At 43.9% G+C, this 27,441-nt stretch overlaps 1 protein-coding gene across 2 annotated transcripts in view; it reads right to left on the bottom strand.

The window, feature by feature from the left end:
• Positions 1 to 27,441, bottom strand: part of CHCHD6 (coiled-coil-helix-coiled-coil-helix domain containing 6) — a 112,047-nt gene that overhangs the window by 20,860 nt on the left and 63,746 nt on the right. For both annotated transcript variants that reach the window (XM_065642622.1, XM_065642621.1), the window contains one exon: positions 17,015 to 17,150. In XM_065642622.1, the coding sequence (XP_065498694.1) occupies positions 17,015 to 17,150 (136 nt within the window). The remainder of the gene's footprint in view (positions 1 to 17,014; positions 17,151 to 27,441) is intronic.

A 27,441-nucleotide genomic window follows, 5' to 3' on the forward strand; every position in this document is an offset into this window, starting at 1 on the left:
AGCTAGACAGACCAGGTTTGATCACCTTCAGGATCAGAAACACATAACATGTTGCAGAGAGGAGTAGTTCCTACGCTGTGTCTATGCCAGTCGAAGTAGCCTGTGACACAGAAGCTGACAGAAGGTTTCCAATAGAGGCCTTGACCTTCCCATGGTCCTGAGAGCCTTTGTGACACATTTTTACAAGAGTCAGGACCCTGGTATTCTGCCAAACCACATACATTTGGTCTAAACTAAAATTATGACTGCAGCCTTAATTCAGTATGCTTTCCTTCACTTCCGATCCCAATCTGCTGGCCAGAGCTGTTGGACCAGCACGGACCTGCCTTTTTTTGCCATTTAGGCGACTCCATCCCCTGCTGCCTGAACAGCTGCCAGCAGCTGGAGTTGCACAGCAAAACCATTCTGGAAATTCATCATCTGGGTACATAACCTTCCTTAGCAGAGCTGTTACTCACAATGGAAAACCTGCAAATCTATCTCCGGTACCTTGTCATGGCACTGGCTGTGATAAGAACATGGAACTGGGATATTCCAGCTCGTCTCCTCACCGTAGCAGCGTGATGATCTGTCATCAGTCTCTTAGTTGCCCAAGGCAAACAGCACCCCACAAGGTTGATGTATAGTTCGGTAATGTACTTGGGGATCCTTCACGGTTAAAAAAAAAAAAAAGCATAAATCTGACAGGGTGAGGAAGAAGCTGAAGCAAAAAAAGAAGGTGTGAGGCTGACACAAGCACCCACACTTTTCTACCCTCCTTCCGTGGAGTCCCTGAATCTCACTCGTGTCCCCTGGAGTTAAACTCCAATGTGCCCAGCAGCTTTTGTGTGCGGTGAGGAGCACAGGGGGATGCAGAGGATTACTCTACATCCAGTACTCAGAACCCAAAGACTTTTTGCTCCTCTGATCAGCCACGTTCAGATGCATATTTTAAAATAAGACAGACACTGAACTCTGTCTTGCCCCCTGAGGGAAGCGCAGCCTTCTCTTTCCAAACCGCCAGTTCAGTGCTGCAGGGAACAGGCAGCCTGGTGTCAGCTCCAATACTGATTGTTAAAATGAAAGGAATGCAAACAAAGGGGACAGAAGAGAGGAGAGGAGGGAGGGAGTGCAGAGACACTGCAAGGAAGCAGGTAAAAAAATTAAGACAGAAGTAAAGGAAAGGAAAAAAATCTGAACCCAGACTCCAGAAAGAGGCGAGTAAATAAAAAGACAGAAGCAGGAGGAGGTAGCAAAAGTAGGTAATAGCGTATGGCCAGCTTGCTTGTACGTACTACACGAAAAATCCTGTAAGTGGCCAGAACTGCTCACGCTGGGTGGTGAGGAGAATAGCACCCACATAGAGTGATATCACCGAGCCACACACAGCTTAGAATATATATGAAATACCCACAGCTTGAGTTTCAATCACGGAACGTCACAAAAGAGCCCTAGAAGAATTTAACCTTGCATACAGCTCAAACATTTGCTACATGCTGTCCTGAACTAATGGAGATCCACCCCAGCGCTAGCATGGCATTCCTAATGCTCCTGAATTCAAGCATACTACACAGCAAAATAAAACAAACCAGGAAAACCATGGAGAAAATAACTTGGCAGCACTATACAGCACTTGATTCTAGTGCCAGGGGTTAAAATGGGGATTCCTCAATGCTGCATGTTTCTAGATCCTACCTAATAGGGTTGGCAAGTTTCTGGTGTTTTTAAACTTAAGACAAGGATTCCAGGTAGTTAACCTCAGGGAAATGATTTTGAAAACCTTAACACATTGTTGGTCTATGTTGAAAAAGAAAGAAAAAGAAAGGGGGAAAAAAAAAAAGAGAGAGATATAATCAAGTGCATACCTAAAAGCAAACTTGCACATAAGAAATGCCAAGTCAGAAATCAGGAGGACAGGTTCTTACAGCTCCACAACATGCAATTCCAGAAGCTCATCAAAACTTCAGTTGGCACTTCAGAAACTCGTGCCAAGATCAAGAAATGCTTCCAACTGTTGATTTGGAGGCAATTATCAGGCAGAACACAAGCTTGACGGCAGTGAAACACCCAGGATGGTGTGAACCTCTCACCCTGCTGTCAGGATGGACCAGCTAAAAATCAAAACTGATGAAGCCAAGGAAAATACCAACAGAGAAACACAGCAGGAACAAAGACAGAGCAAGAACGGAGGATCACGAGACGCACGGTTACAGCCTAGAGGCTTGTGGAGCAGTTCAGAGCCACTGAAGAAATTCCCTTACATACCTGGCTGGTGAGTCCAAACATCAGTCAGATCCAAACCCGATGGGGAGATTAATTGTAGACAGCTACAGATTAACGCACAATCCTTACAACCTTTTATCCACTAGACTGCAGTGCTTTGGAAGACTCTTCTCAAGGGAAGATGCCTCCTTCAACCTGCAAGCACCACAACACTCCTGCTGCTTTATGTTGTCCCTTAAGAAAAGCTTTTCATAGCAACAACGAAAGCTTTTTGCGCTGAACAGCTGGAACCAAAGTCAAAGCACAACCTGGCAGTTTTCTTGGCTGAACAGAGATGTCATTGAATCCCAGAGTCACAGGCAAAAAGCCCATGTTGACAAAGGTTTGAGACAGCGGTTTCAGATATTAAGAGTCAGAACTGCAATTTGCAGGATTTACAAGAAGAATATTTTGAACTTTATCCTTCTGCTACAGCCGGCACTCAGGGATTACCTCCCTTACTTCTCTCCTTTAGATAATTTGTACCATATACCTATTGAAGCCACCATCTTCCCAGCAGGAGCAGCCAGGAGTTGGTGTCAGGTCTCCCCAGATGCTCAGATTCTCCAGCTCTCTTCTCCACGTGGGAGCTCTCAGATCCCACAGCTCAGCAAAGCAAAGATTTGGATCTGAGATTCAAGTTTCCATGAGGGGATTTCTGTTATTACAGTGGATCTGGTTCCAGACACAGCCACTGTGAACTATGTAACAGGATGCGAATCCTCTTCTATATATTCCTGCTGCATGATCTCACTCTTGGTTTCTTCGCATCCTCCTTTTCTCTATAGTATTGCAACACTTCATTGATTCAACACAATCGACAAGAGAGCACGAAGGCAGAGGCAGACTCTCAGATTGGAACAGCTGGTTTTCTTGATGGCATCATGTCCCAAAGAAAGGCAAGGAACCACAAGAAAAGAGACTGCTTATTCTCAACAGCAAGCAACTCCACACCAGAGAAGAAAGCACAGCCCTGCTGACTGTGAGGAAAAGTGGGATTTTGAATATATTTCACACTCCTTGATGGATCACGCCTGAAGATTTTGTGTGAAAGCAGAGCACAGAGGAAGCCACGCTTCAAAGCCCATCACTGTACTCACCGGGCTTGTGAAAACTTTATAAATCCCATCCCCTGCTCTACTGTCCAAAGCCCTGTTGACACGACCGGTTCCTCAATCACCATGCTCCACAACTATATTAAGCTTAGGAATAGGCTCCTGTCAGTCATCCTGAAATGGGTTTAATGACAGACGGACGAGGGTGACCGGCAGAGACTGAAAAAGATGATCAAAAGCCATCGACCCTGTGACCAAGCTCTGGACAAGGACTGCAAGACATAACAGCCACCCACATCACAGCCAACGACCACACTACTCACCCATCAGTGGACAAATCTTGAGCTATTCCCCTCAAACGTAGTTGTCTGTCGCACTAGTCACTGGACACAGGAACACAATATTGAAAAGTTTCCTCTTCCCCCATCTCAACTGCTGTCCTGCTTCAACACGCAGCAACAAAAATGAGCCACCAAGGAACAGCCAACTGCTCAGAGGCAGAAGGTGCTGAGGCCAGCGAGAATCAGCAGTTGCTCATGTCCCTACAGCTTAAGTTTCCCAAGCATCAAACATTTGACTGAACATCACAAAAAGAGGTGCAGGAAGCAAAACCACAAGCTACCTTAAATCCATGAGCTCTTCTTCTGGGTTCCTCACACCTAACACCAGATCTTTTACCTCATCCTAAAATAAGAGAACATGCATTAAAGGATCAGGCTATTAACTTCTGAAAGCTGAGGCCTTTCCATAGCCCTCTCTTGCAACAAGGGGTTTGCTTCCATTCCTCAAAAGCAAAGAAAGAAATCCATGCTTGGACATACAAGGCATATGCCAAAGGACAATCTCTAAAACCAGTGGCTGCAGTGCCACCCTTGTTGAGTTTCTCCAGGGAAGCTGATGATAGTGGTAAGCACATGTCAGGCCCTCAAACATTTGGGCAAGTCAGAGTCTGCAAGTGGAAATAGGCCATTTCACGAGCAGCAGAACTGAAGTCACCTGGATTCCTCCAGATTCGTGTCTCAAAGTTAAGTTCCTCTGTGACAAAACGGATGTTTAATAAAGGGTGAGCCAACACCATCCCCCCTGCACGAGCACCGCTGGGGTCCCTTCCCTCCACCTAATTGCCCGCTTTCACTAGATATACAAGGAACTTATTACTTCAGAGCCTTTGTGCCTTCTGAGGAACATCACCGCAGCTCGCCAGCGCGTTCAGAGGAGGCAGAGGGCGGGACAGAAACCGGGCTCAGACACACAGCGTGCTTATGTGAGTCTCGTTTCCTCAGTCAGGGCAAAACTCCCGACACGTTCAGGGGAGGTGCTGGCACGTGAAACCCAGAACGGCGTCACCCGTGACACCTGGGCAGGCTCTGCCTGCTCTCCAGGGGCTGCTCTGTACATGGCAAAGCTCCCGACCTTCCAACATCTGTTCAGGTTTTATACAAAAGCATGTCAGGGCCCTGTAAGACAGGACAACATCTTTGTTGACATTTCAGCCCCTGGGAGAGCAGCTCCCCTTTGGCTTTGTGTCAGCCACCTTTGGCTATGTCAGAAAATAGCACGTAGCCTGTTCTCTCAAGCAAAGCCTTTTGCCTGTGCAAAGGTTCCCAGCAAACAGGCAGGAGGCGGCAGCTGGAAAAAGGAGGCCTGGGATCACTGCGCACAATCTCACCTTTTAGTATTTATGCACATTTACTGAACACAGCCTGGCTCTAATCTGCCTGTGCAAGAAACTTGCTAATACACCTATATGACTGGAGAGAGACTTTCCTGCCTTTTATAGGGCTCTATTGCAGCAAATGTCAATGCTCAGCAAAACAAGAAGGCGCCAGGAACCATCTCACACAGCCTGGGATCTCTCTTGCTCATCTCCCAACCAGCATACATTTGATATTACATTAAACGTGGAACTTGAGAGCATTCTGCTGAGCTCTCAACTTCATGCCATAGTTTTGTACGCACACAACCCGCTCCTATCGGCACAAGCTAGAACAAAGTATGACTTTCACATTGAATAGCTTCAAAAATGCTTGTTGTTCTTGAACAAAGTGGCACCCCGTGTGCCTCAGATATTTGCTAAAGGCTGGAGAGAGGGAAATTCATTAAAACGTTACACCCTATCTGTCCTCAGCAATAAACCTGCTCCACAGAGGTCACTCTGGAGTATGGACAGATGCTTCAAGGTTGGCTTTTGCAGAACAATAAGGTGGGCAGTGGTGCAGTCCAAGCTCTCTACAAACATTTCTCCAGCGCATTCCAGCCCTATCACGGTGCCTTCATCATGTCAGCTCAGGGTACATACACCTGGGAAAAATCCTACCTGGATCACCATGTCCAATACAGTTTCAATCGCTGTCTACTTCTACAGGATTCGAGAAGATCTCCTGAGCCTCAGGATAGTCCTGAACACAATTGGGCTTGGTACTAAAAGACAAGTTTGTGCCACAGGAATTCAAACAGCAGTACCAACATCCTAGGGCCCAGAAATATGATGGAGTTCGTTAAATGCTAATAATCTTAAGAAGGCCGCCTTCAGCCCTACTAAAGACAAAAGCTCTCAACTGTTCCTGCTGATAAGGCCTGAAGGAACCTCTTGTGTTCAAACGCAGCAATCAGTGTACAAATGAATCCATGAAAAGACACAGCGGTCGTGTCAGGGAGCCCGGAGGGTCATTAGTACCCATATAATTTACCAACATACTGTGTTCAGCTGCAGCCAGGGCCTCAGAAGAAGGATACATTTTCTCCCTTCTTCCGTCCATTTAAAGGAATCAGCAGAAGTGCTCAACCATGGAACTAAGATGGCATTGAGATGGACAAACAAATGGTAATTAACTCTCCTTTCCAGTTCCTTTGGAGAGATCAACAAGTCTCCAAGTCGCATCTATAACCAGAAATTCTTCTATTCTGTCAAAGAACTTCTTTCATAAAGTTATCAAGTACATAATTGAAACACAGTACATTACTTGCCCTGCTGTTTCACTCAGGAGATTAAAACCTCAATTCTTTGACATTTAGAAACTTTCTGGATTTTTTTAATCTTATGCCAATATACTCCTCTAAATTCCACAGTTCTTACTGAAGTTTATACCACATAGATGTGTCTACTTATACTTTTCTTCTGAACATCTCTCTGATCCTAAATCATGCAGGTAATCACTTCGCACAACTGCAGTTCCAACCCTTGATTCAAAGGCTCACAGTCCTGTCGGCAAAGAGGCTCTTTTAGGGAAGTGTCTTTTCCGCAGTGACCCTGTGGGGATACCTGGGCTCTGCTTGTCTGATCCCGTCATGTGCCACCACACAGAACCCACAAACCAGTTCAGCCCAGTATCACTTACCTATTTCCAGGATTATCAAGAGATTGCCACATAGAAAAATCTCAAGAACAGAAAGAAGGTGCTGTTAATATAACTGCTAAAGAAGAAAGGTGCAGCCTAGACAGAAACTTAATTGCTTAAGTAGCTGGGTTGGAGCACTAGATAGTGCTAAATAAAAGAATAAACTCAGAACAACTGCCAGTCACAAGTAGGAAACATCATAGAATCATTTTGGTTGGAAGAGACCCTCAAGATCATGGAGTCCATCCATAACCTAACTCTAGCACTAAACTATGTCCCTAAGAACCTCATCTACATGTCTTTTAAACACCTCCAGGGATTTGAAAGTCTCTTCCAACCCAAACTATTCAATGATCATTCAGAAAATAAGACAAATGTAAAAGTTTTACAGCAGTCTGGTCTGAATGAAAGGGGAAAAAAATCTTGCAGCTATTATCTTCTCACAAATTCATAAGCTTGCTTTTCATTCAGTTATCTGATTTCCTGAGGATATATATTGTGAATGAAACTTCAGTCACGCAGAAAGGAGATTAGGAGATCCAGGAGTCTGTACAGGTGCAGGTAAGTGTAATGGGAAGGTATCACCTCACACTGTCCTCCTGCCAAAGGCTTGTGTGACCTGGATAAGTGGGAGGTCCCTTCAGTTTGTAAGACAGTGTCCACAGCATATAAATCACCAGAACACTTGAAAACACTCTCACCAGAAAACTCAAACTGGAATCCAGGGAACAAGTAAATGAAGAAAAGCATTCTCCATTTCCAGCACTTAGATCAGGTCAAGATTGAAGGTGGAACTTGGCATGGTCACTGTGTGCAATTCAACCTGTTCAGGAGTTAAAAATAAATCTCATTATCTTCTTTCGCCAATGTTAAATTCCTTCTGAGAAGGGAACTACGTACCTACAAAGATACAAAAATCCTGCAGGTGTAGTGGTGACTGTTCAGAGCTCCCAATCCCCCAATAAAAGAAGAGTGAAATAATGTTTTCCTAACAAACCGAACCAGGTAACCCTTAGCTTTCCATTACACAGCACGGCAAAGAAACCAAACAGATGAGCTGGTCAGAAAAATAAACCCAGTCCTTGTGGGCAGAAAATGTGGACTGTTAAATAAAGTGGGAGAGAATGCAGAGGCAGATGGGTGGAGGTAACTGGAAATGACAGAAAGGTAAGCGGGCAGCGGGCAAGCAGAGAGCTTGAAGGACAGAGGCTGAAGAGCTGAGATTTTACAACATACAGATATTTGAAAAGTTAAATCAACAGCTTTTCAATAGCATTATTTTAAAAATCACTCCCTCTAATACATGCAGGGAACCAGCTGCTTGCAAAATGACCTGCCACACCTTATTAGACTGATTCAGAGCTGGAGGTTGGCTGATCGTGAAATCCACCTATATAGGACAAACTGGCATTCAGGGGGCACAAAGAACGAAGACATTGTCAAAATAATTTTGTGTGCATTCCTGGATGCACTTGGGCTTAACAGCAGAGAGGAGCACACTTCTCCGACTTCAGAAACAAGAAGATACATGAGATACCGCAGCACCATCCTGACTCAAGGCTTCACTACCTACTTCCCTCACATTACAAAGGCAACAAACTCTAATTATAACAAGCGTTGGCTTGCTGGACAGCTTCTGTGAGTGCAGAGGCCTTCTACAGCCTTTCACCAACGCCTGAAGGCCTTCAAAGGCCTCTAACAAAAAAAAAAAATGTTATAACCAAAAGAAAGCTTCTTGCCAATAGATGAAAGTATCGGCAGCGGAGCTAACTCTGGCACTATATTCAGATCACTGTAACATGCAGTCTTCAACATGTTTTGTTCCAATATTTGAAGTGGTGTGGCCAGAAAGGTTACTCAGACTGCCTTGAGAAGGTCTAGCTAAAACCAATAGCTTTAAATTGCTCTGGAAGCATCACAAGCATACTAGGAAATATCTCCAGACAAGGAGGCCTGTTGGGCAGACAGACAGTGTCACGGGGGGTGAAAACCACAAACAATTAATGCAGGCACCATGCAGAAAGAAGCTTCGTCATAAAGTTTAGATTTTGTAACAGCTGAATGTTCCCTAGTTTGGACAGAGAGGCTCTGCAGAGAGAACAAGCACCCAGAGAGCAGCACCGGGGGAACATCCACAAGCCTTCTCCTCCAACACGCCCCAGCTCTGATAAGAACGGGTTTCCTACTGATAAGGGGGCTCGTCCATCGTTCATTAACCCCCCAAGCTCTCTTTGGCACTGCAGAGAATCACAGAATCATTTTGGTTGGAAGAGACCCTCAGGATCATCGAGTCCAACCATAACCTAACTCCAGCACTAAACCATGTCCCTAAGAAACTGGTCTAAATACCTTTTAAACCCCTCCCAGGACGGTGACTCCACCACTTTCCAGGGCAGCCTGTTCCAATGCCTGACAACCCCTTCCAGGAAGAATTTTTTCCTAATATCCAATCTAAAAGGAAGGGCCAGTTAGAGCAGGTTTGCTTGCTTGGTAGCAACTCTTCCACTGGACTGGGACCAACGCCACCAGAATAATCCCTGTACATGCCATCTACACAGACACATTCAGCTGATTGGTGAAGGCTTTAAATCCCATTAGTTTTCAAGGTATTCAGCCCCAAGACCTGCTAACAAAAATAGCTGATGGATGGGGTGTGAAAACTGCAAATGGTGTGTAGCAGGGACACGTCCTGCACAGACTACGAGCAACAAGGAGCGTAACAAATCTCTGGTTTCCTCGGTTTGTCACGAAGACTTTGGCATCACCGATATAATTTCCCAAGTTATAGCCCAAGTTGTCAGAGAATGGATCTCACATTAGCACGGAAGGTATGGAAGTCAGGGCTATTTTGGAACTTCTTGGGAGTCTGAAGGCATTTGACCACTGACCTTGTGCTTCTAACCAGCAGTTGCTATCGACAGCAGTTTTTGTGGATCTGTTTCAATCTAACTTCAGCAGCAAAACACATAGTTTAAAGATTGGAAATCAACTTCTTTCTGTCCAAGACTGCTTGGTCATCAGTCTCCCGGAATTAATCTGAGTAAGAATTTCCACTTCCAACTTGCCAACACAGTGCTACAAATCTTTTTTGTGAAAAAATCTGGCACTAAAAGAGCATGATGTATCATAACACTCACCCCCAAGCAACTGTTTCCCATACCAGATAAGCCTGATTGAATACAGGCTATAGTTCTCAGGAAAACATTGCCTAGCAAACCATCCAGAGAGCACAGAACTAGAGAAACCTGTTAGATACAGGTAGATCCACGTAGGTCCCAGTAATTCAAGCCAAAAGAGAAATAATTTTTGAAAAGAGAGACAGAGAGAAAACAATATAGCAGAGAAACACATTCCTTTCCTGATAGTGCTTGGCCCTACTTTGCTTGCAATTTTGATACCCAGCGTCAAGAGAACTTTTCCAGATTCACCCACTCAAAGATCACATCACAGCATCAAGTCTGCTATGACTTCTCGTTCCTGGCTGGTCAGCTCTTACAGTATTTTTATTAAAGAAAAAAATTTAGACTGCTTTTAAAAAGGTTCAGGCAAACTAAGTTTAAAAATAAGAAGAACTGTAGCACAGACCACATGTTAAAGTAACAAAATACCATAGAGTTCAACTTCAGAAATTGTAATGGTATTCTGACTTCTTTCCCTCTTTTAACCAAGCTGCCTTCAAAACCATCTGTGAAACATGCAGATTTAGATTAACGTTACCTGTAAGTATATCTGAGATCAGAACCATCAAGTGAGAAATTAGACCCGAAGGCAATTCTGCTTCACTGTAACAATGTCAAAAACCAAACAAATCCCAGAAAACCAAAAATAAATGCACATAGACTGTGCGTGGAACTGTTAGACAACAGATTGATTTTGAGAAGAGAAATGGGGTGAGAAGTCCTCCTTCCAGACCAGACAACAGATACAAGAACTTGAGAAAGGTGATGCAAGGTACGGACTAAGTACCTCTGGAAGAGGGGCCCTGAAGCACAGCCAAGGCAGCAGGAAAGTATTAAGCTTATTTATGCTCTTGTTTTCTTCAAAAATGACAAACTTCAGGAGGTGATGCCACGTTTGGGCTTTACGTGGACTGCAAACAGCAGAGAAAGGTCCTTGTTCACCTGGGTTAATAAATGCTGACGACACGCCGGGCTGCGGGGAACATCGGGGCTTCGCACAGCGCTGAGATGGAGCAAATGAAGAACTTCTGCCTCCAGTTTCGCACACCCTGGGTATAGGCAGCAGCCATTCCCATTTTAAGTAAGCAGCATTTTACTCTGGGACATGGCTCATATATTAAGATGGCTGTTTACGTCCTTTCAGGCAGCTCTATATTTTTAGTTTATCCACTGATGAACTCTCGAGGATATGAAGTGTTGTGTATAGACCCGAGACTCACCAGAACCAAGAACTGCTCTCTTAAAACCAAAACAATTACCATTTCCATTTGTTATAATTAGAAGCAAAAGACAGATCCTTTTCACCTTTGCAAATAACAGGTGAGGGTGTGCTTGGGTACAGTTAATCCACTGCTGCTCTCCTGCGTGTTTACGACTAAACAAACAGCAGCTGCCTGCAGCTTGCGGCCTCTCCACCGACTCCCTTGTGGGGACCATTTATTGAGTCATAAACTCCTCCAACGGGGTTATCACCACAGCATTTGCACAAATAAAGGTTGGAAGAGAGAAAGACTTCAAAAAAAGATAATTGACCTAACAGGGGAAGCAAGATAAATGCTTTTCCAGGTATGTTTGCTTTGAGCAAGGACCAGTCAACGACAGGCAGGGCAGGCTCACACCTGGCTGGGGATGCGTTGGGTGCATCATCCTCCAGATATGAAACACCCAGATTTATCTGAAAGTACAAAGCTGAATTTCAGAAAGCTCAAACAACCCTAAAGCCTTCCAAGTTAAATATATTGCACTTCAAGTAGCGTACTGTGTGATATATTCATATCTCCTCGATGAGACTTGCACAGCTCTGCAGAATCCCTGGGGAGGAGGAATCCTGGCATTTCTCAAGTACAGATACAGACCTCACCATATCTGGCCAACACTTTCTTCCCTCAGCCACGCACACCGACTACTCCAACACGTACACAATCTATAACGCATTTTGCAACCCATCAGAACGGAAACAACTCTTTAACGAGAGCCTAATGATCCAGAATGATCAGAGATACCTGTGGTGCGGCGCATGGCATCCAACACATCCCGAAGCTGTTTCTCTTAAGCAGAGAGAGATTCAGGTTGTGGAAACAACAGCTCCCAGCAGGTCACACTTCAGCGTGATCCCAAATGCCTGAGCAAAACTGCTCCATTAGGACGGGACACTGCACGACAACCTGCGACATCTTCTCAGCAATCCAGGTCACTGCCCACGGATGGGAGACAAACTCCCAGCGAAGTCGCAACGCTTCACTACGTGTGCCAAACGGGAACCAGGCTTTCACCGGGACCACTTGGAAAAGCAGGAGCAGTAAATTGACCACACTCCTTTTTACTGCAGTCAAGGGCAAAGGAGAATGCAGTCGACTCATGGTTGTGTCAAAAGTCTACCTCGGCTGGAATTCAGTCAATCGGTGTTTCGCAAGGGCTTGTTTGCACAGCAGAGTGACTCGCAGTAAAGGAGCGTGAATTTTCCCTGCGCTTCCATTACAAACCCAGAATGTTCATATACAGAGAAGTCGCTGTGCCATAAACTCACTCACCAGTTTACTGCATTGTAATTTCCTTATGCAGACAAGCCCTACAGCCTTGATAGAAGTAGGTTTACCTTTGTCTGTTATGAATAGCAGACTCGTGGGAAGCGAGACACAGAATGGGGAGAAAGTGCAGAATTATGAATGGCTCCTAGCTCGATGTATACAGCTCCTATTGACAAGGGAATACACGTGTCTGACTATGCAGCTCTTTATAGCTTGGTTTGGCCAGGAGCGAGAGCACAAAAATTTCACCTTGGTCCTTGTGTGAAAAACAGGCACCTGGAGACAGAAGGAAAACACTTGGGAAAGGGATACACGCTCTTCACTAACAGACATTTATCGGCACACAGTCACATGAAGCAGGTTCTGTTTGAAATCTCAAAGCACATGAATATACGGTCACCTGAGGCCGCATTTTTCAAGTGGCAGCTGGTTGGAGATTCCCCTGTACAGCCACCAGTTACTTAACAAATTAACCAACTAAAATTACATGGAAATTAATATTTGCTGACTGACGCGAACAGGGTAGGGGAGCAGAATGGGTCACAAGTATTCTGAAAAGCTTGCATGTGAGTGCATATTGCAGAGCAAGGAAAGTAATTCACTAACAGGACTCAGACTTTAAAAAAATGATTTGTTTTTCCCTTCCATCTGGATTCAAAGTAAGAAATTACGCAGATTTCCACTGCCCACTCTCCGTTTCCTTCCACACCCTCTTCTCATTGGCACAAGATAAAACCTTGGGGAAACAGCAGCAGCAATTTTCAATTCTCATTATCTAACGGGAGCAGTAGCTCTTGGTGAAACTTGCGGTCAATAAACTACAGGCAATTTTAAAAGACACAATGGGAACTGCCCCTCCCACGGCTGTCCCATTATCCCAGCTTTTATTAGATTTAAAGCCAGCGATTTTTATGCTGTAGCTGAAGTTCTGCAGAGCCACGAAAACAGGCCACCAGAAAAGATAAAACACTCCTAAATTAAACAGAAGACATTACAGTAACATGCTCTAAAGTCCTAGAGCTCCACAGAGGCAAAGCGCAGGCTGGAGCAGGGAACTCCCAGCCTTAGCGGGGTGAAGCTGCTGCAGGACGCTGGTGGCAGCACAACCAAAACGGAACGTTCTGGATGGTGTAAATGACGAAGTCAGCGAGCAGGTTAGGCAGGACAAGTTGAAAGCACATTAGGTATGAAGGCAAACAATCAGAGCAGAATCCTGCTCCAAAAAGTCTATGAATGTCTCAGTATGAGCAGTAACTTTGGAGTTCATGGTCTGCCCTGGTGAGGCTGCATCTGGAGTTCTGGGGCCAGTTCTGGGCTCCCCAGTTTAAGAAGGACGAGGAATGACTGGAGAGAGTCCAGCAGAGAGCTACAGAGATGCTGAGGGGTCTGGAGCATCTTTCTGATGAGGAGAGACTCAGAGAGCTGGGGCTGTTCAGCTGGAGAAGAGAAGCTGAGAGGGATCTTATTTATGTTGATAAATATCTCCAGGGTGGGTGTCAAGAGGATGGACCAGACTCTGTTCAGTGGTGCCCAATGACAGGATGAGGGACAACAGGCACAGGCTGAAACACAGGAGGTTCCGTCTGAATCTGAGGAGAAACTTCTTTCCTTTGAGGTGCCAGAGCCCTGGACCAGGCTGCCCAGAGCAGGTGTGGAGTCTCCTTCTCTGGAGACATTCAAAACCCACCTGGACACATTCCTGTGTGATCTGCTCTGGTGACCCTGTGTTAGCAGGTGGGTTGGACTGGATGATCTCCAGAGGTCCCTTCAACCCAACCAGTCTGTGATTCTGTGATGTGTCTCCCACGTGGCAGAGAAATGTTCCCTTGTGGATGGTGATTCAGGTGGCTGTTTTAGGATCGGCTGTGCCACGCTCTCACGGTGCCTGTTTCTCTGCCTTGCCTACACAAGGAGCCCTGACGACCAGAAAACATACAAACCAGGTAGCACCAGTCGCATCCCTATCATGCACTACAATAAAATAACCTGTTCCAGTAAGAGGGCCTGGTACAGGAAATGAGTAGAAAATAAACTTCAAAACCCATTAAATGATTCCCTGATATATTTGTCTGTGGGGCAGAAGTAACTGAGGGTGCATTTCAGCTCCGGGCTCAGAGATGTGCACAGCAACAGGCAAAGGGAAATCGGTGCCCAAAGGAACAGTCTCAAACGAACACAGCAAGGGGGAAGATGCAAAGAATTATTCTCATCCACTGTAAGCTGTAATTTTCAGTCTAGAAATCTAGAGCTTGCTTTCTCAGAGTCTAATGTATACCATGCCCTGGAGACATTTTTACCAGCCATCAAAAGGAACTTGCAGAGAACCAGATGCTTCATTAAAGAATATTCACCAAGCCTTATAAAATCTTTAGTAAAAAGCAGAAGAACAAAATCACCAGCGTGCAAGTGAGCTGAAGTCACACATCCAGCTTTGATTACGATCTCCTGTACTGGAAAACAAATTGTGCTCATAAAAAAACCCAAAAAACTCTCACTAAATCAAGAGATTCTGGCCTCTCTTTCCCACATTCCTACAACCTGAATTTCCTGAACGTGGAATGCGTGAGACAAAGCCATTTGGTAGAATATGCTAATTTAAACTTAAAGAAAAATAACAGCTTAAAAGGGGAAGGGAGGAGGGAGTTTTCATCCTTCATGAAAAAACACGACAGCTTGTGATCACTACATATATCTGGGGAGTCAGAGGACTGGATAAGAGCAGCGAGGCAAATTGTCAGGGCTTGAGCTGTCCTGGGACCAAGGAAACTACAGACGTACTCCCGACACAAGGTGTATTTGAACATGTACCTGCAGAACCCTCTAGTTCCTATGCCTAGCTGCAAGGCTTGGTTACCTATTCCTTAGTCTCTCACCCTTTCTTAAAACATAAGGAAGGAGATTTTCTGCCACACTGTCATCATCCACAACAAATTAATGTCATATGCACTGCCCCTTCCAGGGAGTTTCTATAACAGCATGGGGAAAAAAATTCTGAAGTTCACTGAATGCTCTGGGAACTAAGACAACCCTCAGTTTTTGGTTTATAAAGAAAACCTACCAAAACCCCACCACCCAAATTCAAAAAAAGATGCAAGTTAATAGGATCTTTCACTGCCCTCTGCTGTTCCCAGCCATTTAGGTTCCAATTTACTCTTTGATAACGCGGGGCTGGGGCTGGCAGCGTCCCAGCCCCGTTCTCAGGCGGGTTGGAGCCGCAGCTTGCAAATATGCTGAAGCTTAATGCAATCTGTCTTCTTTGGTAATCACATTCCACGTGAACTGCATGCAATAAAGATGTATTGGTAAATGCATTTGCTAAAGATATACTCTACCCAAAAGGCTACAAGGCTGATTTAGAGGAGGCAAGGAGGAGGCATCAGGTAACGCAGGCCGGCGATGGATGTGCCGATGCTCTGCACACAGCAACACAGGCACCGCTTTGCTTTAAAGCCGAGAAAGGAAAAGAAACCACACGTTTTGGGAGCTGGGGAATGTAAAGATATCAGAGAAAAGCCCTTTCCCTGGCAGCTTTAACCTTGCTGATTTGCAGACATACAAAGACCTTCTTTGTAAACAAGAAGGAAAAAAATTCCACTAGGACTAGCAACAACATTTGGTCTAATATATCCTGACAATTTTCCCATCTCCTTCTGTCGGGCTTCTTCTGGGAGCCGGCTGGCAGCTTGTTTCATGTTATACTTAAATCAGGCATGCAGGCTCCCCTCACAATGCTAATGCGACAGAGAAAGACGGCTTCTATGAAATCTCCACCTCTCCCCCACCCTTTGCATTAGCGATCCCATGACAGCAGTCTCAGTTTTCTATTCCCAGAAGGCTCCATCCTTTTCCCCAAACCTACCTTACTATAGTCTCAGCAACTTTTGGAGAATTTTCTACCACTCCAAAATAAAACAGAAAAAAAAAAAAAAGCCTGCCCTTGAGCAACACCTGAATTCTCACATGAGGAACAGCATCCTTTATGCTCCAGATGCCCCAAGCAGCAGCTTATGTCTTAGCACTCACTTTTCCCAAGACCACATCCTAGTTGTAAGGTCCAAATAATTCATTTTTCCTTTCTCCTTCGCTTGTTTCAATAGCCAGAAATTCTTCCAAGGTATTGAGCACCCACTGTCCTAAGGCATCAACAGAATCTGCCAGGGCCTCTGCATTTCAGAAGGAAGAGCCACAACGCTCAGGTTTTAGGAGCGCGCAATTTTCTTAACAAGCAGCAGCTTTGCCCAGTAAAGGAGCTTTCCTCATGCAGCAATAAAAGGAAACAAGACCTCCAACTGCGAAGTCCCATAATGGGAGGATGTTTAGAGCCCATTAAAAATGTTGCTGACATTGGCAAAATAGATTTGCCTACCGTTTGCAAAATACGGCATCCAAGAAGGCAGAACTTGGGAAAATTATTGTGACTGACTTTGAAACCTCAGAGCATCGGTGCTGCTGTTTGGTGGCAGCTCAGTAGAGCAGGACCCGGTGACACACCACAGCGTGACTGGGAAATGTGGTCTGAATGTGGGAAAACAGATCCCAAAGAAAATCTGTCCCCTGCAAACATTACAACTTGACTAACAGATACCACAGCTCTCGGAAACGCTTCCCAGAAGAAAACGCCATGCAAAACAAGCCAGCGAAGCCAGCAAATGCAACAGGGAACCTTTCGTTACCTTCTGAGCTGTGCTAACACAGCGCCGATACTCCTTAGCCAGCTCGGAGCACTTGAGCACTTCACGTTTGTTTTCTTGGTAGCACTTGAGGATTTCAGACTGCAGGCTGGCACAGACAGGATCAGTGTTCCTCCTCCTGCGGGGAAAACAAGCACAGAAAGATAGGTGAAGAGGAATTTTCAGCCACTTACTACCATTTAACCAGTGGCACACGTACTGATCTTGTGTTGGAGTCACCTAGGCCTAAAAAACAGAGAAACTGGTGGGAGCTGCAATCGCCAAAGTGTGTCAAATGACCAACAGTGTCTTTCAGCTGAAAAATCCAGAGTAGCTAGCAGAAAGGAGGAACACTTTCTTTCTAGGTTGGTCTGGAAAACTGTTTTACCCTTGGATAAAACATCATCAAATCCTCTGTAAACAGCAGAAAATAAATCAATTCCAAGAGGTTCAGGGTTGGCCCAGCTCACACTGGAAATCTTTGGCAGAACTCGGGAACCCGGGCTGGGTCTGAAACAGCCCAACAAGGAACCGAATGGATCTATTGAATTCTCATGTATTTAAACACTTCAGAAAAATTTAACATGGTCGGAAGCACTGCAATGCTCCCAGTGACTAGAAAAAAACCCCAGAATAATAGCAAGACCAGTTATCTTTTTCTTTGTATTTCTGCAGCAATTAGTACTCATACCCCGTAAGTGGCATTGACAGCTACCCAAGAACAATTAGAGATGATGTTCTTACACTCTAATGTGCCTATGTACATATGGCACATCATCAGCAACAGCACCAATAAAGGGAAGGTCGTTGTAAAATGATACTGGCAACAATGGCACAAGCACAGAAACGACAGTGTCATCAGCTGCACAGACAGGCAGACACAAATTGCAGGAATTTGCAGCACAATTGCCATGGTTTGTTATACCGGAGAGCAACAGAACATATGCTTAGGTGTAGCAATCCTTACATGCTGCCCTCTAAACCATAAATCCATTTAATTCCTTGCATTTTCTGCCCTAATATGCTTAGAGATATCTGTGCCCCAATATCAAACGCACCTCTTCCTTCCAAAGCACTTGATGCTACGGGCAGGAATTAATGCCACACTATGATATATCCATTCCCAAATAACAACAACAGGCACTCATTCGGCAACAGGGCAAGAAGAAAACATGACCCGATCCCGGGCTTATCTCATTCTCTCAGGTGGAACAGATTTTAAGAAACATGAAATCTTAAATCAAGATCTTCTAAAAGCTGTCAGAGAGCTCAGGTATGAGTTTCCAAACCACGCTCGTTTTTGTAAGGCGCTCAGGAAGGCGAGTGGAAGGACCAAAGAAAAAGAAGAAAAAATTTCTTTTCTTTCCATATCAGCAACCTGGTTGCTCCCTCAAAATATTTTGGTTGAGCCGCACTCCAAATGATAGTTCTTCAGTGCTCAGTCCTACAACGTACACGGACTACGGATTTATCAGTAACAGTACGACAGCCACACTCTAAACCGCTGAGGTTTGGATCAGAAATGACAAAAGATACCACAGAGACTTCATTTTCCACCTCTTCATTAATCTTATGGCTTTTAGTAGAAACTTATTCCATGCGCAGTCCCTAGAGGCTAGTGTGCATTTCTAATTTCTATGTTCTATAGCAAATCGCCTTTAAAGCCTCTAAAAATCCATGTTCTAAAAAAATCTTCAAATTTTGGAGTAGGAAAGAACCCAGGGAGAGCTTCAGAAACTCATAATGTTGGCATTTTGCTTTGTCACTAACTTTAATATCACTCTAATCAAATCAATGAGACTGTGGAAATGATACCAAACAATACCGGGTCAGGAAATACCACCAAATCCCTCAATTCATTGAAAAAGTTAAGACTCTTAAAATTAGGTTTTTTTAAACTCAGCCATGTTAAACTGAAGGGCATTTTGTAACTGTCAGGCAGAGAGCTGGAAGAGCAAAAAGGTACGGCATGCCGCAAAAACATCGTCTTTTCCTCTGAAATGAACAATATGGTACAAACATCTCAGAAATATTTAGAAGAAGGCTTGAGGTTGCCATTGTCAGCATGGAGAGCTATAGGAATGGCGCCTTTATTTTTTTTCTATTCATGTCTAAAGGCTACCAGAGGCAATGGAGCAACCAGCACCAAATGGCACATGTTGCCCAGCAAGTACCTAAATCAGCACTTACACCTGCGACTTCCCACAAGACAGAGAGGATTTAGTGGGTACTAAGTACCCCAAATTGTAACAAGAATATTCTCCTTTATTTCTTCAAAATAAAATCTCAAACTGTGGCGATGCAGCAATTGCACCAGCTTCTCAAAACAGATTTGGAGAAACTAACCAGCATAACGCAAAGTTGGGTAATTATCAATACAAATTACACAAGCCAGTATATTAGTGCATTCACAAGTGAACTGAAAATTCAACAGAACCAGTTAAGTTCTACTAGGAATGGGATTTCACGTTGGAACGGGAAGGTAGCGCTGCTCGGGACACAACTGTCACCGTGTCCCACTAGCCAGAGTGATCTCTGAAATGAGGGGACAAGAAGTTCACGTACAGCCGTGTAACACCAGTCGCACCTTACAGTCTGTCTTTACTCGTATGTATCTAAAAGGAAAAGGAATTACACATGAAAAACCTGATGGAGACCAGCAACATCTAACTACAAACATCTCTGTTGAGAGCAACGACACATTGACTTCCAAAGGAGTTGGACCTTCAACCACCACCTCCCTCCGGCCACAGCCCAGCTCAAGGGTGATGGCGCTAACTGACCTTCAAATAACCCATTTTCTGGACACTCCACTATACTGATCTTGGTAAACATCTCATTGTTTGAGAGTTTTTATTATTCCTTCTTAAACAACAAGGGGGAAGGAATGCAGTGGAGCAGGGATGAGGTTGGAATACACAAAGAGCAGAGGACTAGTACACTTTGACCTCACTTCTAAAATGGGTCACAGTTTTAAGCATAATATGCTACCACCAGTAAAGGCAGTCAATTAGCCTCTGTCTAAAATAAAATGTGGTGTGATTCCTACTGCAATTATCAAAACAGATGTAAGAGGTTCACTGAGAGCAGGCAGGGAAAAAGCAGGAAAGGTTGGGCTGGGACGATACCCATGGACAGGCAAGTATGGGAGAGGAGCTCTAACGATACCTCTGAAATAAACACAGGACATACAGAATATGAAAGATTAAACCAATAACACATGCTTTCATCTGTTTAAAGGAAGAGGGAAGGAGAAAAGATGACGGGTGGGAAAAAGGAAAGGATGAATCTAGAAATAAAACTCGTTATCAGTGCCTCCCCCGTCATAGTGGGGAAAGAAACCTTGGCCTCGCCGCTGGTCAAAATCCACAACTTCAGATCTTCCTCTCTCCCTCCCATGGGGGGATCTAAGTCAGGTCTTTGTCTGGAAAAGAAGGGAGAGGTTTTCTTAAAATGAAACAAAGAGCATTCTTCTCTCTGCTGTCCCTTGAGGTAAGATAGAACGAGCATGATCTTGCTGCATTTTGACACCAAGAGTTACCAAATCCTCTCTATCACTGCGTATTCCCTTTACTTTATTTAATAAATGAAATCTCATCAACTTATCCTTCTTCTATTATCACTGCTGACATCAATCTGATAATATTGGCTTGGCGTGGAATCGTGCTATTATATGTCCTCCTGATATTTAATTTAAGGGAAACGTCTGCAGTGGGGTGAATATGTGAAGCAAGCTTTTTATTACTGGCAGCAGTAAGGACGCTAGGAGTGAATTAGACATTCATCTTAGTCAGGGCCAATCTAGTGGCTCAGAAGAGGTTTTCTTCTTAACCCTCTCCTAACTGTTCAATAGCGGCAGGTAACGGCTGCTCCAGTCAATAACTGCATTCATTTGTCTTGGCAAATTCATTTCTACATGGATATAAAGCCCATGAAGAAGTGCTGAGTCTCTGGGAGGTTAAAACAAGGTTCTTCAAGAATTTCCATCATAAGCTCTGCGATAGTAGGTAGAGTGCTGGTCTAAATGTCCATCAGTTAATCAAGAAGCAACATAGCTTCCAAAGACAAACACAGAGACTTATTGCAAGCAGCAATTAAGGTGGTATTGCCAGGATACAGACCCACGGACAGAAGGTTTCAAACACAGCACAGTGGTTACCAGCTAGTTATTGCTGACAGGTTCCTTTTTTGGAAGAATTATTATGGACGTGGTATTGGAAAGCAAGAAAAAACTGGACGACGTGTATGTATTTGCTAGTCCTTCCACCTAGCTGAAAAATGAACTAGCCAAGAGGAGAGACAACTTAAATGCTTTAGGACTTGGCAGCTCTTTAGACTAGAGCAAAATCAGGAGCTCCACACCACCGCTTGGCTCTATCACGTAGAACAGCAACTCCAGATGGAGTTCAGAGCAAGATGATCTTTTTACCTTTTACTCTGGGAAACCACTCAGGCTGAGAAAAAAAAAAACCTCGAGATAGAGACGGATAGTATCTAAATCTAGACATTTAGATACCTCCGCTCAGAAAGTAAAAAGACACATGGAGTATGAGCCAACTTTATAGCAGCCAGCTCCAGTCCACAGCTGCAAGCAGAGACCAAAATGGGGTGGCAACTTGGAATTTCCTGTGGGCTGCAAAATCAACCATTGGATTAGCTGCTTTCTGCTGCGTTATTTGACTAAGACCAAGTCTAAGACTAAGCTGGCATCTGAGCTAACTTGAGCAAACAGTCACCACTGTCACTCCAACTGCAGGGGCAGCAAAGCCCAGGGCACGCAGCAGCAGCTTCTGCGCATCAGGGAGGAATCAAAGATGTGTCATATAGTTGGTGAGCACGTTTATATAGCCAGGGTCTAAGACTAATGGCAGTGATGCTTTGGTCACATAAATGCGGAGTGCTGCCATGCTGCACTGTACATATATAAAAACCGATAAGTGGTTAACTGACCTGTAAAACTGCATTTTCCCTTGGGTAGCAGTTGGCTCTGATGGCTTTCTCTTTAACATGTCAGAAAAATAACTCCAGACAGATGCAATACACAACACACAGAAAGGTTCCATCCTCCCTCATTATTGCATCCTTGACATTTACAGCAGAAAATTAAACACAATTGAAGCATTTCATTCACTTTTAACAAACTCCTCGGCACAGAACGAACTCAGCACAGGCTGCAGGATGCTGCACGATCACAAAGCAAACGCTATGGCCTCACTACAACCTGCGGGGTTCCCCGATCCTGCACGTCAGCTTGATAACGTGGCTTGAATGAAAGAGGGAAAAGTCATGTTGCAGCTGTTTGGCAAGAAAATAAGAGATGGAAGAAGCTTAATAGGTTATCCAAAAGTCTACAAAAAACTCTGCAATATTTAAGCTACATAACCTAGCACAGCGTAAACAAACCGGATGCCTCGTGAGGACCAACTAATGTGATCAGGAAGGAAATATTTCTGATCAGCCTCACGTATTCAAAACGCTGCTCATGGGGCTTTGCCACCGATCTGGATGGATTACAAGGCTTGTAGAAGTAACGTTTTGTGTAGAGTAAGAGGGGATGAACTAAAAGAAAAGGTTCAACCTCACGACAATTTTCATGAGAACGGGGCACTACCTGCAAACTTCAGCTGAAGCGGGTTTTTTTCCTCTCTTTCTAAATCCTTCCCATATGTCTTGTCACATTGTCTGTCTGCAGCAGCCCCTGCACAGCTGCATTTCAATAACAGGTGACCCAATTATCTTTTTCCCCATCTTGTCCATGGGAGTGCCTAATAAACGCATATTTATAAAGTGCTATGAGTTTCTGGGTGACTCCGTGATCCTCCAAAATTTGTCACCCAAGTACCTCCCAATCTCTGTTCCTCTTGTGACAGCTTTTTTGAAGCTGCCACACGATCCCCCACTGCAATTTGTGCACTCAGTGCACCCCTGTCCTTTCCAGGACAGACACCTCCTTCCCTTCCCATCACAGATACGCAGAAACTGTCCTGAAATCTTCTCCGGTGTAAGTAATTAGATACTATCACCGAGAATAAAAGTTAACACAAATGCCCAAATCTCAAGCGTCAGCAGCTTCTTGTGTCGCTGTACTGCATCCAGTGAGAGCAGCCTGACCCAGCCACATTGGCTTTGTTAAAAAAAATCCAAACACTGAACTCTAAACCATACAGATTGAAGTGGAAAATAACTAAAATTTAGCAGTTTTCTGTCGCAATCTCTAATTTTGGAACTCCAACAACAATCTCTCCGTTTCAGCGATGCAATTGATGCAAAGAGATTGTGTGACCCACCCAGGGCTGGTTCCAGCTCTCCGTCTTTCCCACTTTGATGCATCAAACACTCTCCTTTCCTCCTACACAGTTTATCTTCACACAAAAGTGGTCATTTCCCATTTGACCAATGGGTCATCCTCAAAGACTTTAATTTATACTTCGCTGGGCTTTGCCAAGTGCAGTTTCAACTAAACTTGACTGGCTTCCTCAGCACCCCATAAGCTGCAGGCATTGGGGTTTCGGTCACGGGCTGTGGGTCTTTGGGGCAGGAGGAGGGGAGCAATATGCAAAAAGCTGTCCAAAACCATATAAAATTAAATGATCCCTATCCTACTGAACCTGCGAATGCAATAACTAATCACCGCTATTAGCATTCTGCATGGCAGATGGCAAGTGGTTTGGAATAATGAGAGACTTTTTCCCACAAGTGGATAATTCCAATGTATATTTGGATGTAAATTCTTTACTGATTATGATGGTAGAATACAGAGTTATGAGAGAGTGCCAGTTTGGAAGATGAAAGGAAAACTACTGCCTCTTCCTTCGCTTGCCAAGAGACACAGGAGTTAACAGAACTGGATCTCCTGCCCACAAAGCCATGCACCATTTTTTCCAAAGATGCCAAGCTACTAGAAGTTGACTAGCAAAGATGAAGAGCCTAAAGTTAGCAGCAAAACGGTCTCTGGAAGCCAAGCAGGAATGAGTCAGAATCTTGTTGCTGGAAGGAGTTCTGTGAATCAGAAAGGAAGCTGGCTCAGCTCCCACAAGGCAGAAAAGCAATATAGCAAGCAATAACTGAATCTGAAAACAACACAAAGCCCAACAAGTGATCCGAATAGGGATTTTCTTTCTTCTGATAAAAAACAGCATCTAAAAACTGGTTAAGATCTCAGGTCAGGAAGGGAATGTGTGTGGCACTGGCCCTATGAAAATGGGAGTTGTGGCAGTGCTGTAAAGTCTGGGGGCTCCCTGGGGAACGTCTGGCTGGGGCACCCCGAGCCCCCATTGCTGGGCTATTAAACCTCTTCCCAAAAAATCTTCTAAAGCAAGCACCTGAAGATGTGATATGCTGATTTCATACAACTGCAAGACATGAGGAACAGACAGGGTCAGCAGATTTTTCCAATGTGAGATGATCTCGTAATGATGTCAGGCTGCTAACAAAATGTTATTTTTAAAAGAAAACCCTGACCGCCCATTTGAACAGCAGTAACTTTTCTAAAGTGCCACTCAGCACTATACGAGGTCCCTACAGTTTACACCAGACTCCACAAAGGGCTATCAGTGACGGACAAAAATATGAGCCCATTAGTATATTCTGCACTGACAAAGTGGCACATCCTGCTACAGATGCGGAAACATTTTGAGAGGATGAAGCTGCCAGCGTTAAAGTTCAGGTGGGATCTGAAGCTAAACATTCACCTTATTAAAAAAAAAAATCCCCTTGCTTCTGTGCACTTGCTCTAATCTTCCAAACCTCAGTGCCCCCTTTACCACGTTGTGCAATTTGCTGAGAACTGACTCAGCAACATCCACATTAAGCAGCTACTCACCCCCTGAGAACATCAATAATGGTGCTTTCAAAGAACACTCACAAAGCCTTGAAAATCCATTTTTGGGAAAGGCTGAGATTTTTTTTCCTTTTTTGTTTTTAAATGAATATTATATTTCAAGAAGTCCTCTAAGAACTGAAAAAACCTTATAGAAAATAATTTAGATAACATGGTTTTAAGTTTGGAGAAGAGCACGTGAAAAGTCTTGAGTGAGTTAAGGAGACCCATGTCTAAAATAATAGTCATCCCTGAACATGCAAGTGCTCCTGTCTTCCAAATGCCACTTTTTTGGGCCATATTAGTTACGATTGTGGTCAGTGTGGCGTGCATATATCCCACACAGGCAGGCAAGAGATATTTCCAGGACTAACAAGGAAAAGAAAAGGACAGGAAGGAAGAACCAACCCCAGCAAGGTCCTCTCACAATACCTGGCCAAGTACCACCTGATCTTGAGACTCCAAAAGCTGATGGGAGTCCATAGCCTAGAAAACTATTTTATAAATAATAAAATAAGTCATTAGAGCTTGGTCTGATGGCAGAGATGGTTTTTCTTTAACTTTGTAAGGGAGGAAAGGACCTCAATCTCTCATCAGCCACCAAACACCACCACCATCCTCTGTGCAAACACATCAGCACGATGGAAAGTGGCCACAGCCATCCTGCCACGGTCCCTAGTTCTTTAGAAGGTGCAGATACAGAAGGTCTGACCTAGAGAACAAGCTATTTCTCTCCTCAAATTTGCCCCGCTGGTACTTGCCCTTGGTCTCTCTTGTCATCGCTCCATCAGTCCAGGAAGAGACTCCGACTCAACAGTAAGTACAGATATTTTGCACAGCGTGTATAATCCAGAATCAGGAATACAATTACTGCTCAAAACAGCAACATTGCCCTTGAAATCAGTTGCTACTGAATTAATGACCAGAGTGTTAGGAATGTTACTTCAACTTTGCCTTAGGCTGCTAATTAGCAAACAAGCCATTAATTCACTGGTAACAAGTGGTTTCTCAGGCATTATTGCTTCTGACATCTTTAATTCCCCACTCTTTTTGGAAAGCTTCCCCAGACAACTTTAACCTCAACCCTCTACAAACTGACCCCAGGCCACTACCACCATCACAGTATACAACACACATTGGAAGAAGAGGCAGAAAAGCACAGTGGGAATAAGATGAGCTGGGTCATTAATTAATATTCTTGATACCTTTCCCAACTCAAGCTGAGGGGAGGACAAAAGGCAGAAGTAGTTCTGGACTTTGGTGTGGACCTTTCATTACATCTAAATACACAATAAAATACTATGAAACCTGGAGAAACCTTTTTTCCACCACAGTACGCAGTGGAATATGTAATTCCCAATCTGCGGGCAGAGATCTGCTTCTATTTTCACTGCATTCTCCATGATAAAGAGCTCTGAACTGAAATATTTCACATACAAAGTATTTCTGAGGTTTGTTTTAACAGCTGCACAAATACCCATGCTTTTGAAAACAATCTGGATTTGGCCTGCCAACAAACCCTGATCTAAGGGGTTTATAATGGCAACATTACTACAGAATACAAGTGCTTTCCATGTAAAAATCAATAGCAATAGAAACATCCCTAATAGACTACATGGAGTCTTTGGCACCTCTTCCTTTGCTATTCCAGACTTTGCTATTCAGGTCTTATTTTATAAATTCCCAAGTTTGTAAATTCCCAATGTACCTTTGAAGAAATGCTCTTGCAATTTTGAAAAGATCTATTAATATTTTACACCAGTTTTTCAGCACTAACAGAACTGCAATCTCAGTTCATTGGACTGATTTATTAGTCGTCCCTCATCACGCATGAGAGGAAAGACGATACTGTGAACACTAGATTAGAACATCATTTTACTAACTGGACAAAAGGAAAGTTTTATTTAGAACCAGTATCTTCGTAATCCCCAAGAACTGAACTTCAGAAAGAAGACTCAACAGCTCGGATAAAGCATTCAATCCAGTAAATTTTCAAGATTCAAAATTCAGTTCAAAAAAGAATAATCTGGCCCAACCGGAACATTTACACAAATCCGTTACATATATATTGGACTTCTATTACCACATAACATATTCCTACAGTAGTAAGGGAACATCCCTTGCTTGGAAACCAAGGCACTGGCACAAACAGTTGCTTAACAAGGGGCCTTCCAGAATTCATAAAGATAACGTTATGCTAATGTAAATGAGTGAAAATCTTTGTGAAGCAGAACTGAAAACGATCCGAAAGTTTTTCTGTCAGTAGAATTCACACCACGTAAAATGACACAAAGTCAAAATTGACCCATCTACTCTTTTAGCCTCCTTTGAAATAACTGGGAAACTCATGCCTTATAACCAAGATTCCAATTTCAATTTCAATTTTTCATTTCCAAAGTAAGAGCAACTTTATAAATGTGAGAAACAGCAAAGCTTTGACTAATAACTCATCTCTTTATTTAAGGATTACATGAAACAGACTCAGCGCAGACAGAAGTTCCAACTAACACAAACCAAGCACCGAGGGAAGAACAGGACTGGGATGGAGCCAAAGCATTTTTTTGTGAAAGTATCACCATTGCAGGGCTCAAAAGTACTATACTGAAATAAG

This window comes from Caloenas nicobarica, chromosome 11, assembly GCF_036013445.1.
Source record: "Caloenas nicobarica isolate bCalNic1 chromosome 11, bCalNic1.hap1, whole genome shotgun sequence".
NCBI lineage: Eukaryota > Metazoa > Chordata > Aves > Columbiformes > Columbidae > Caloenas > Caloenas nicobarica.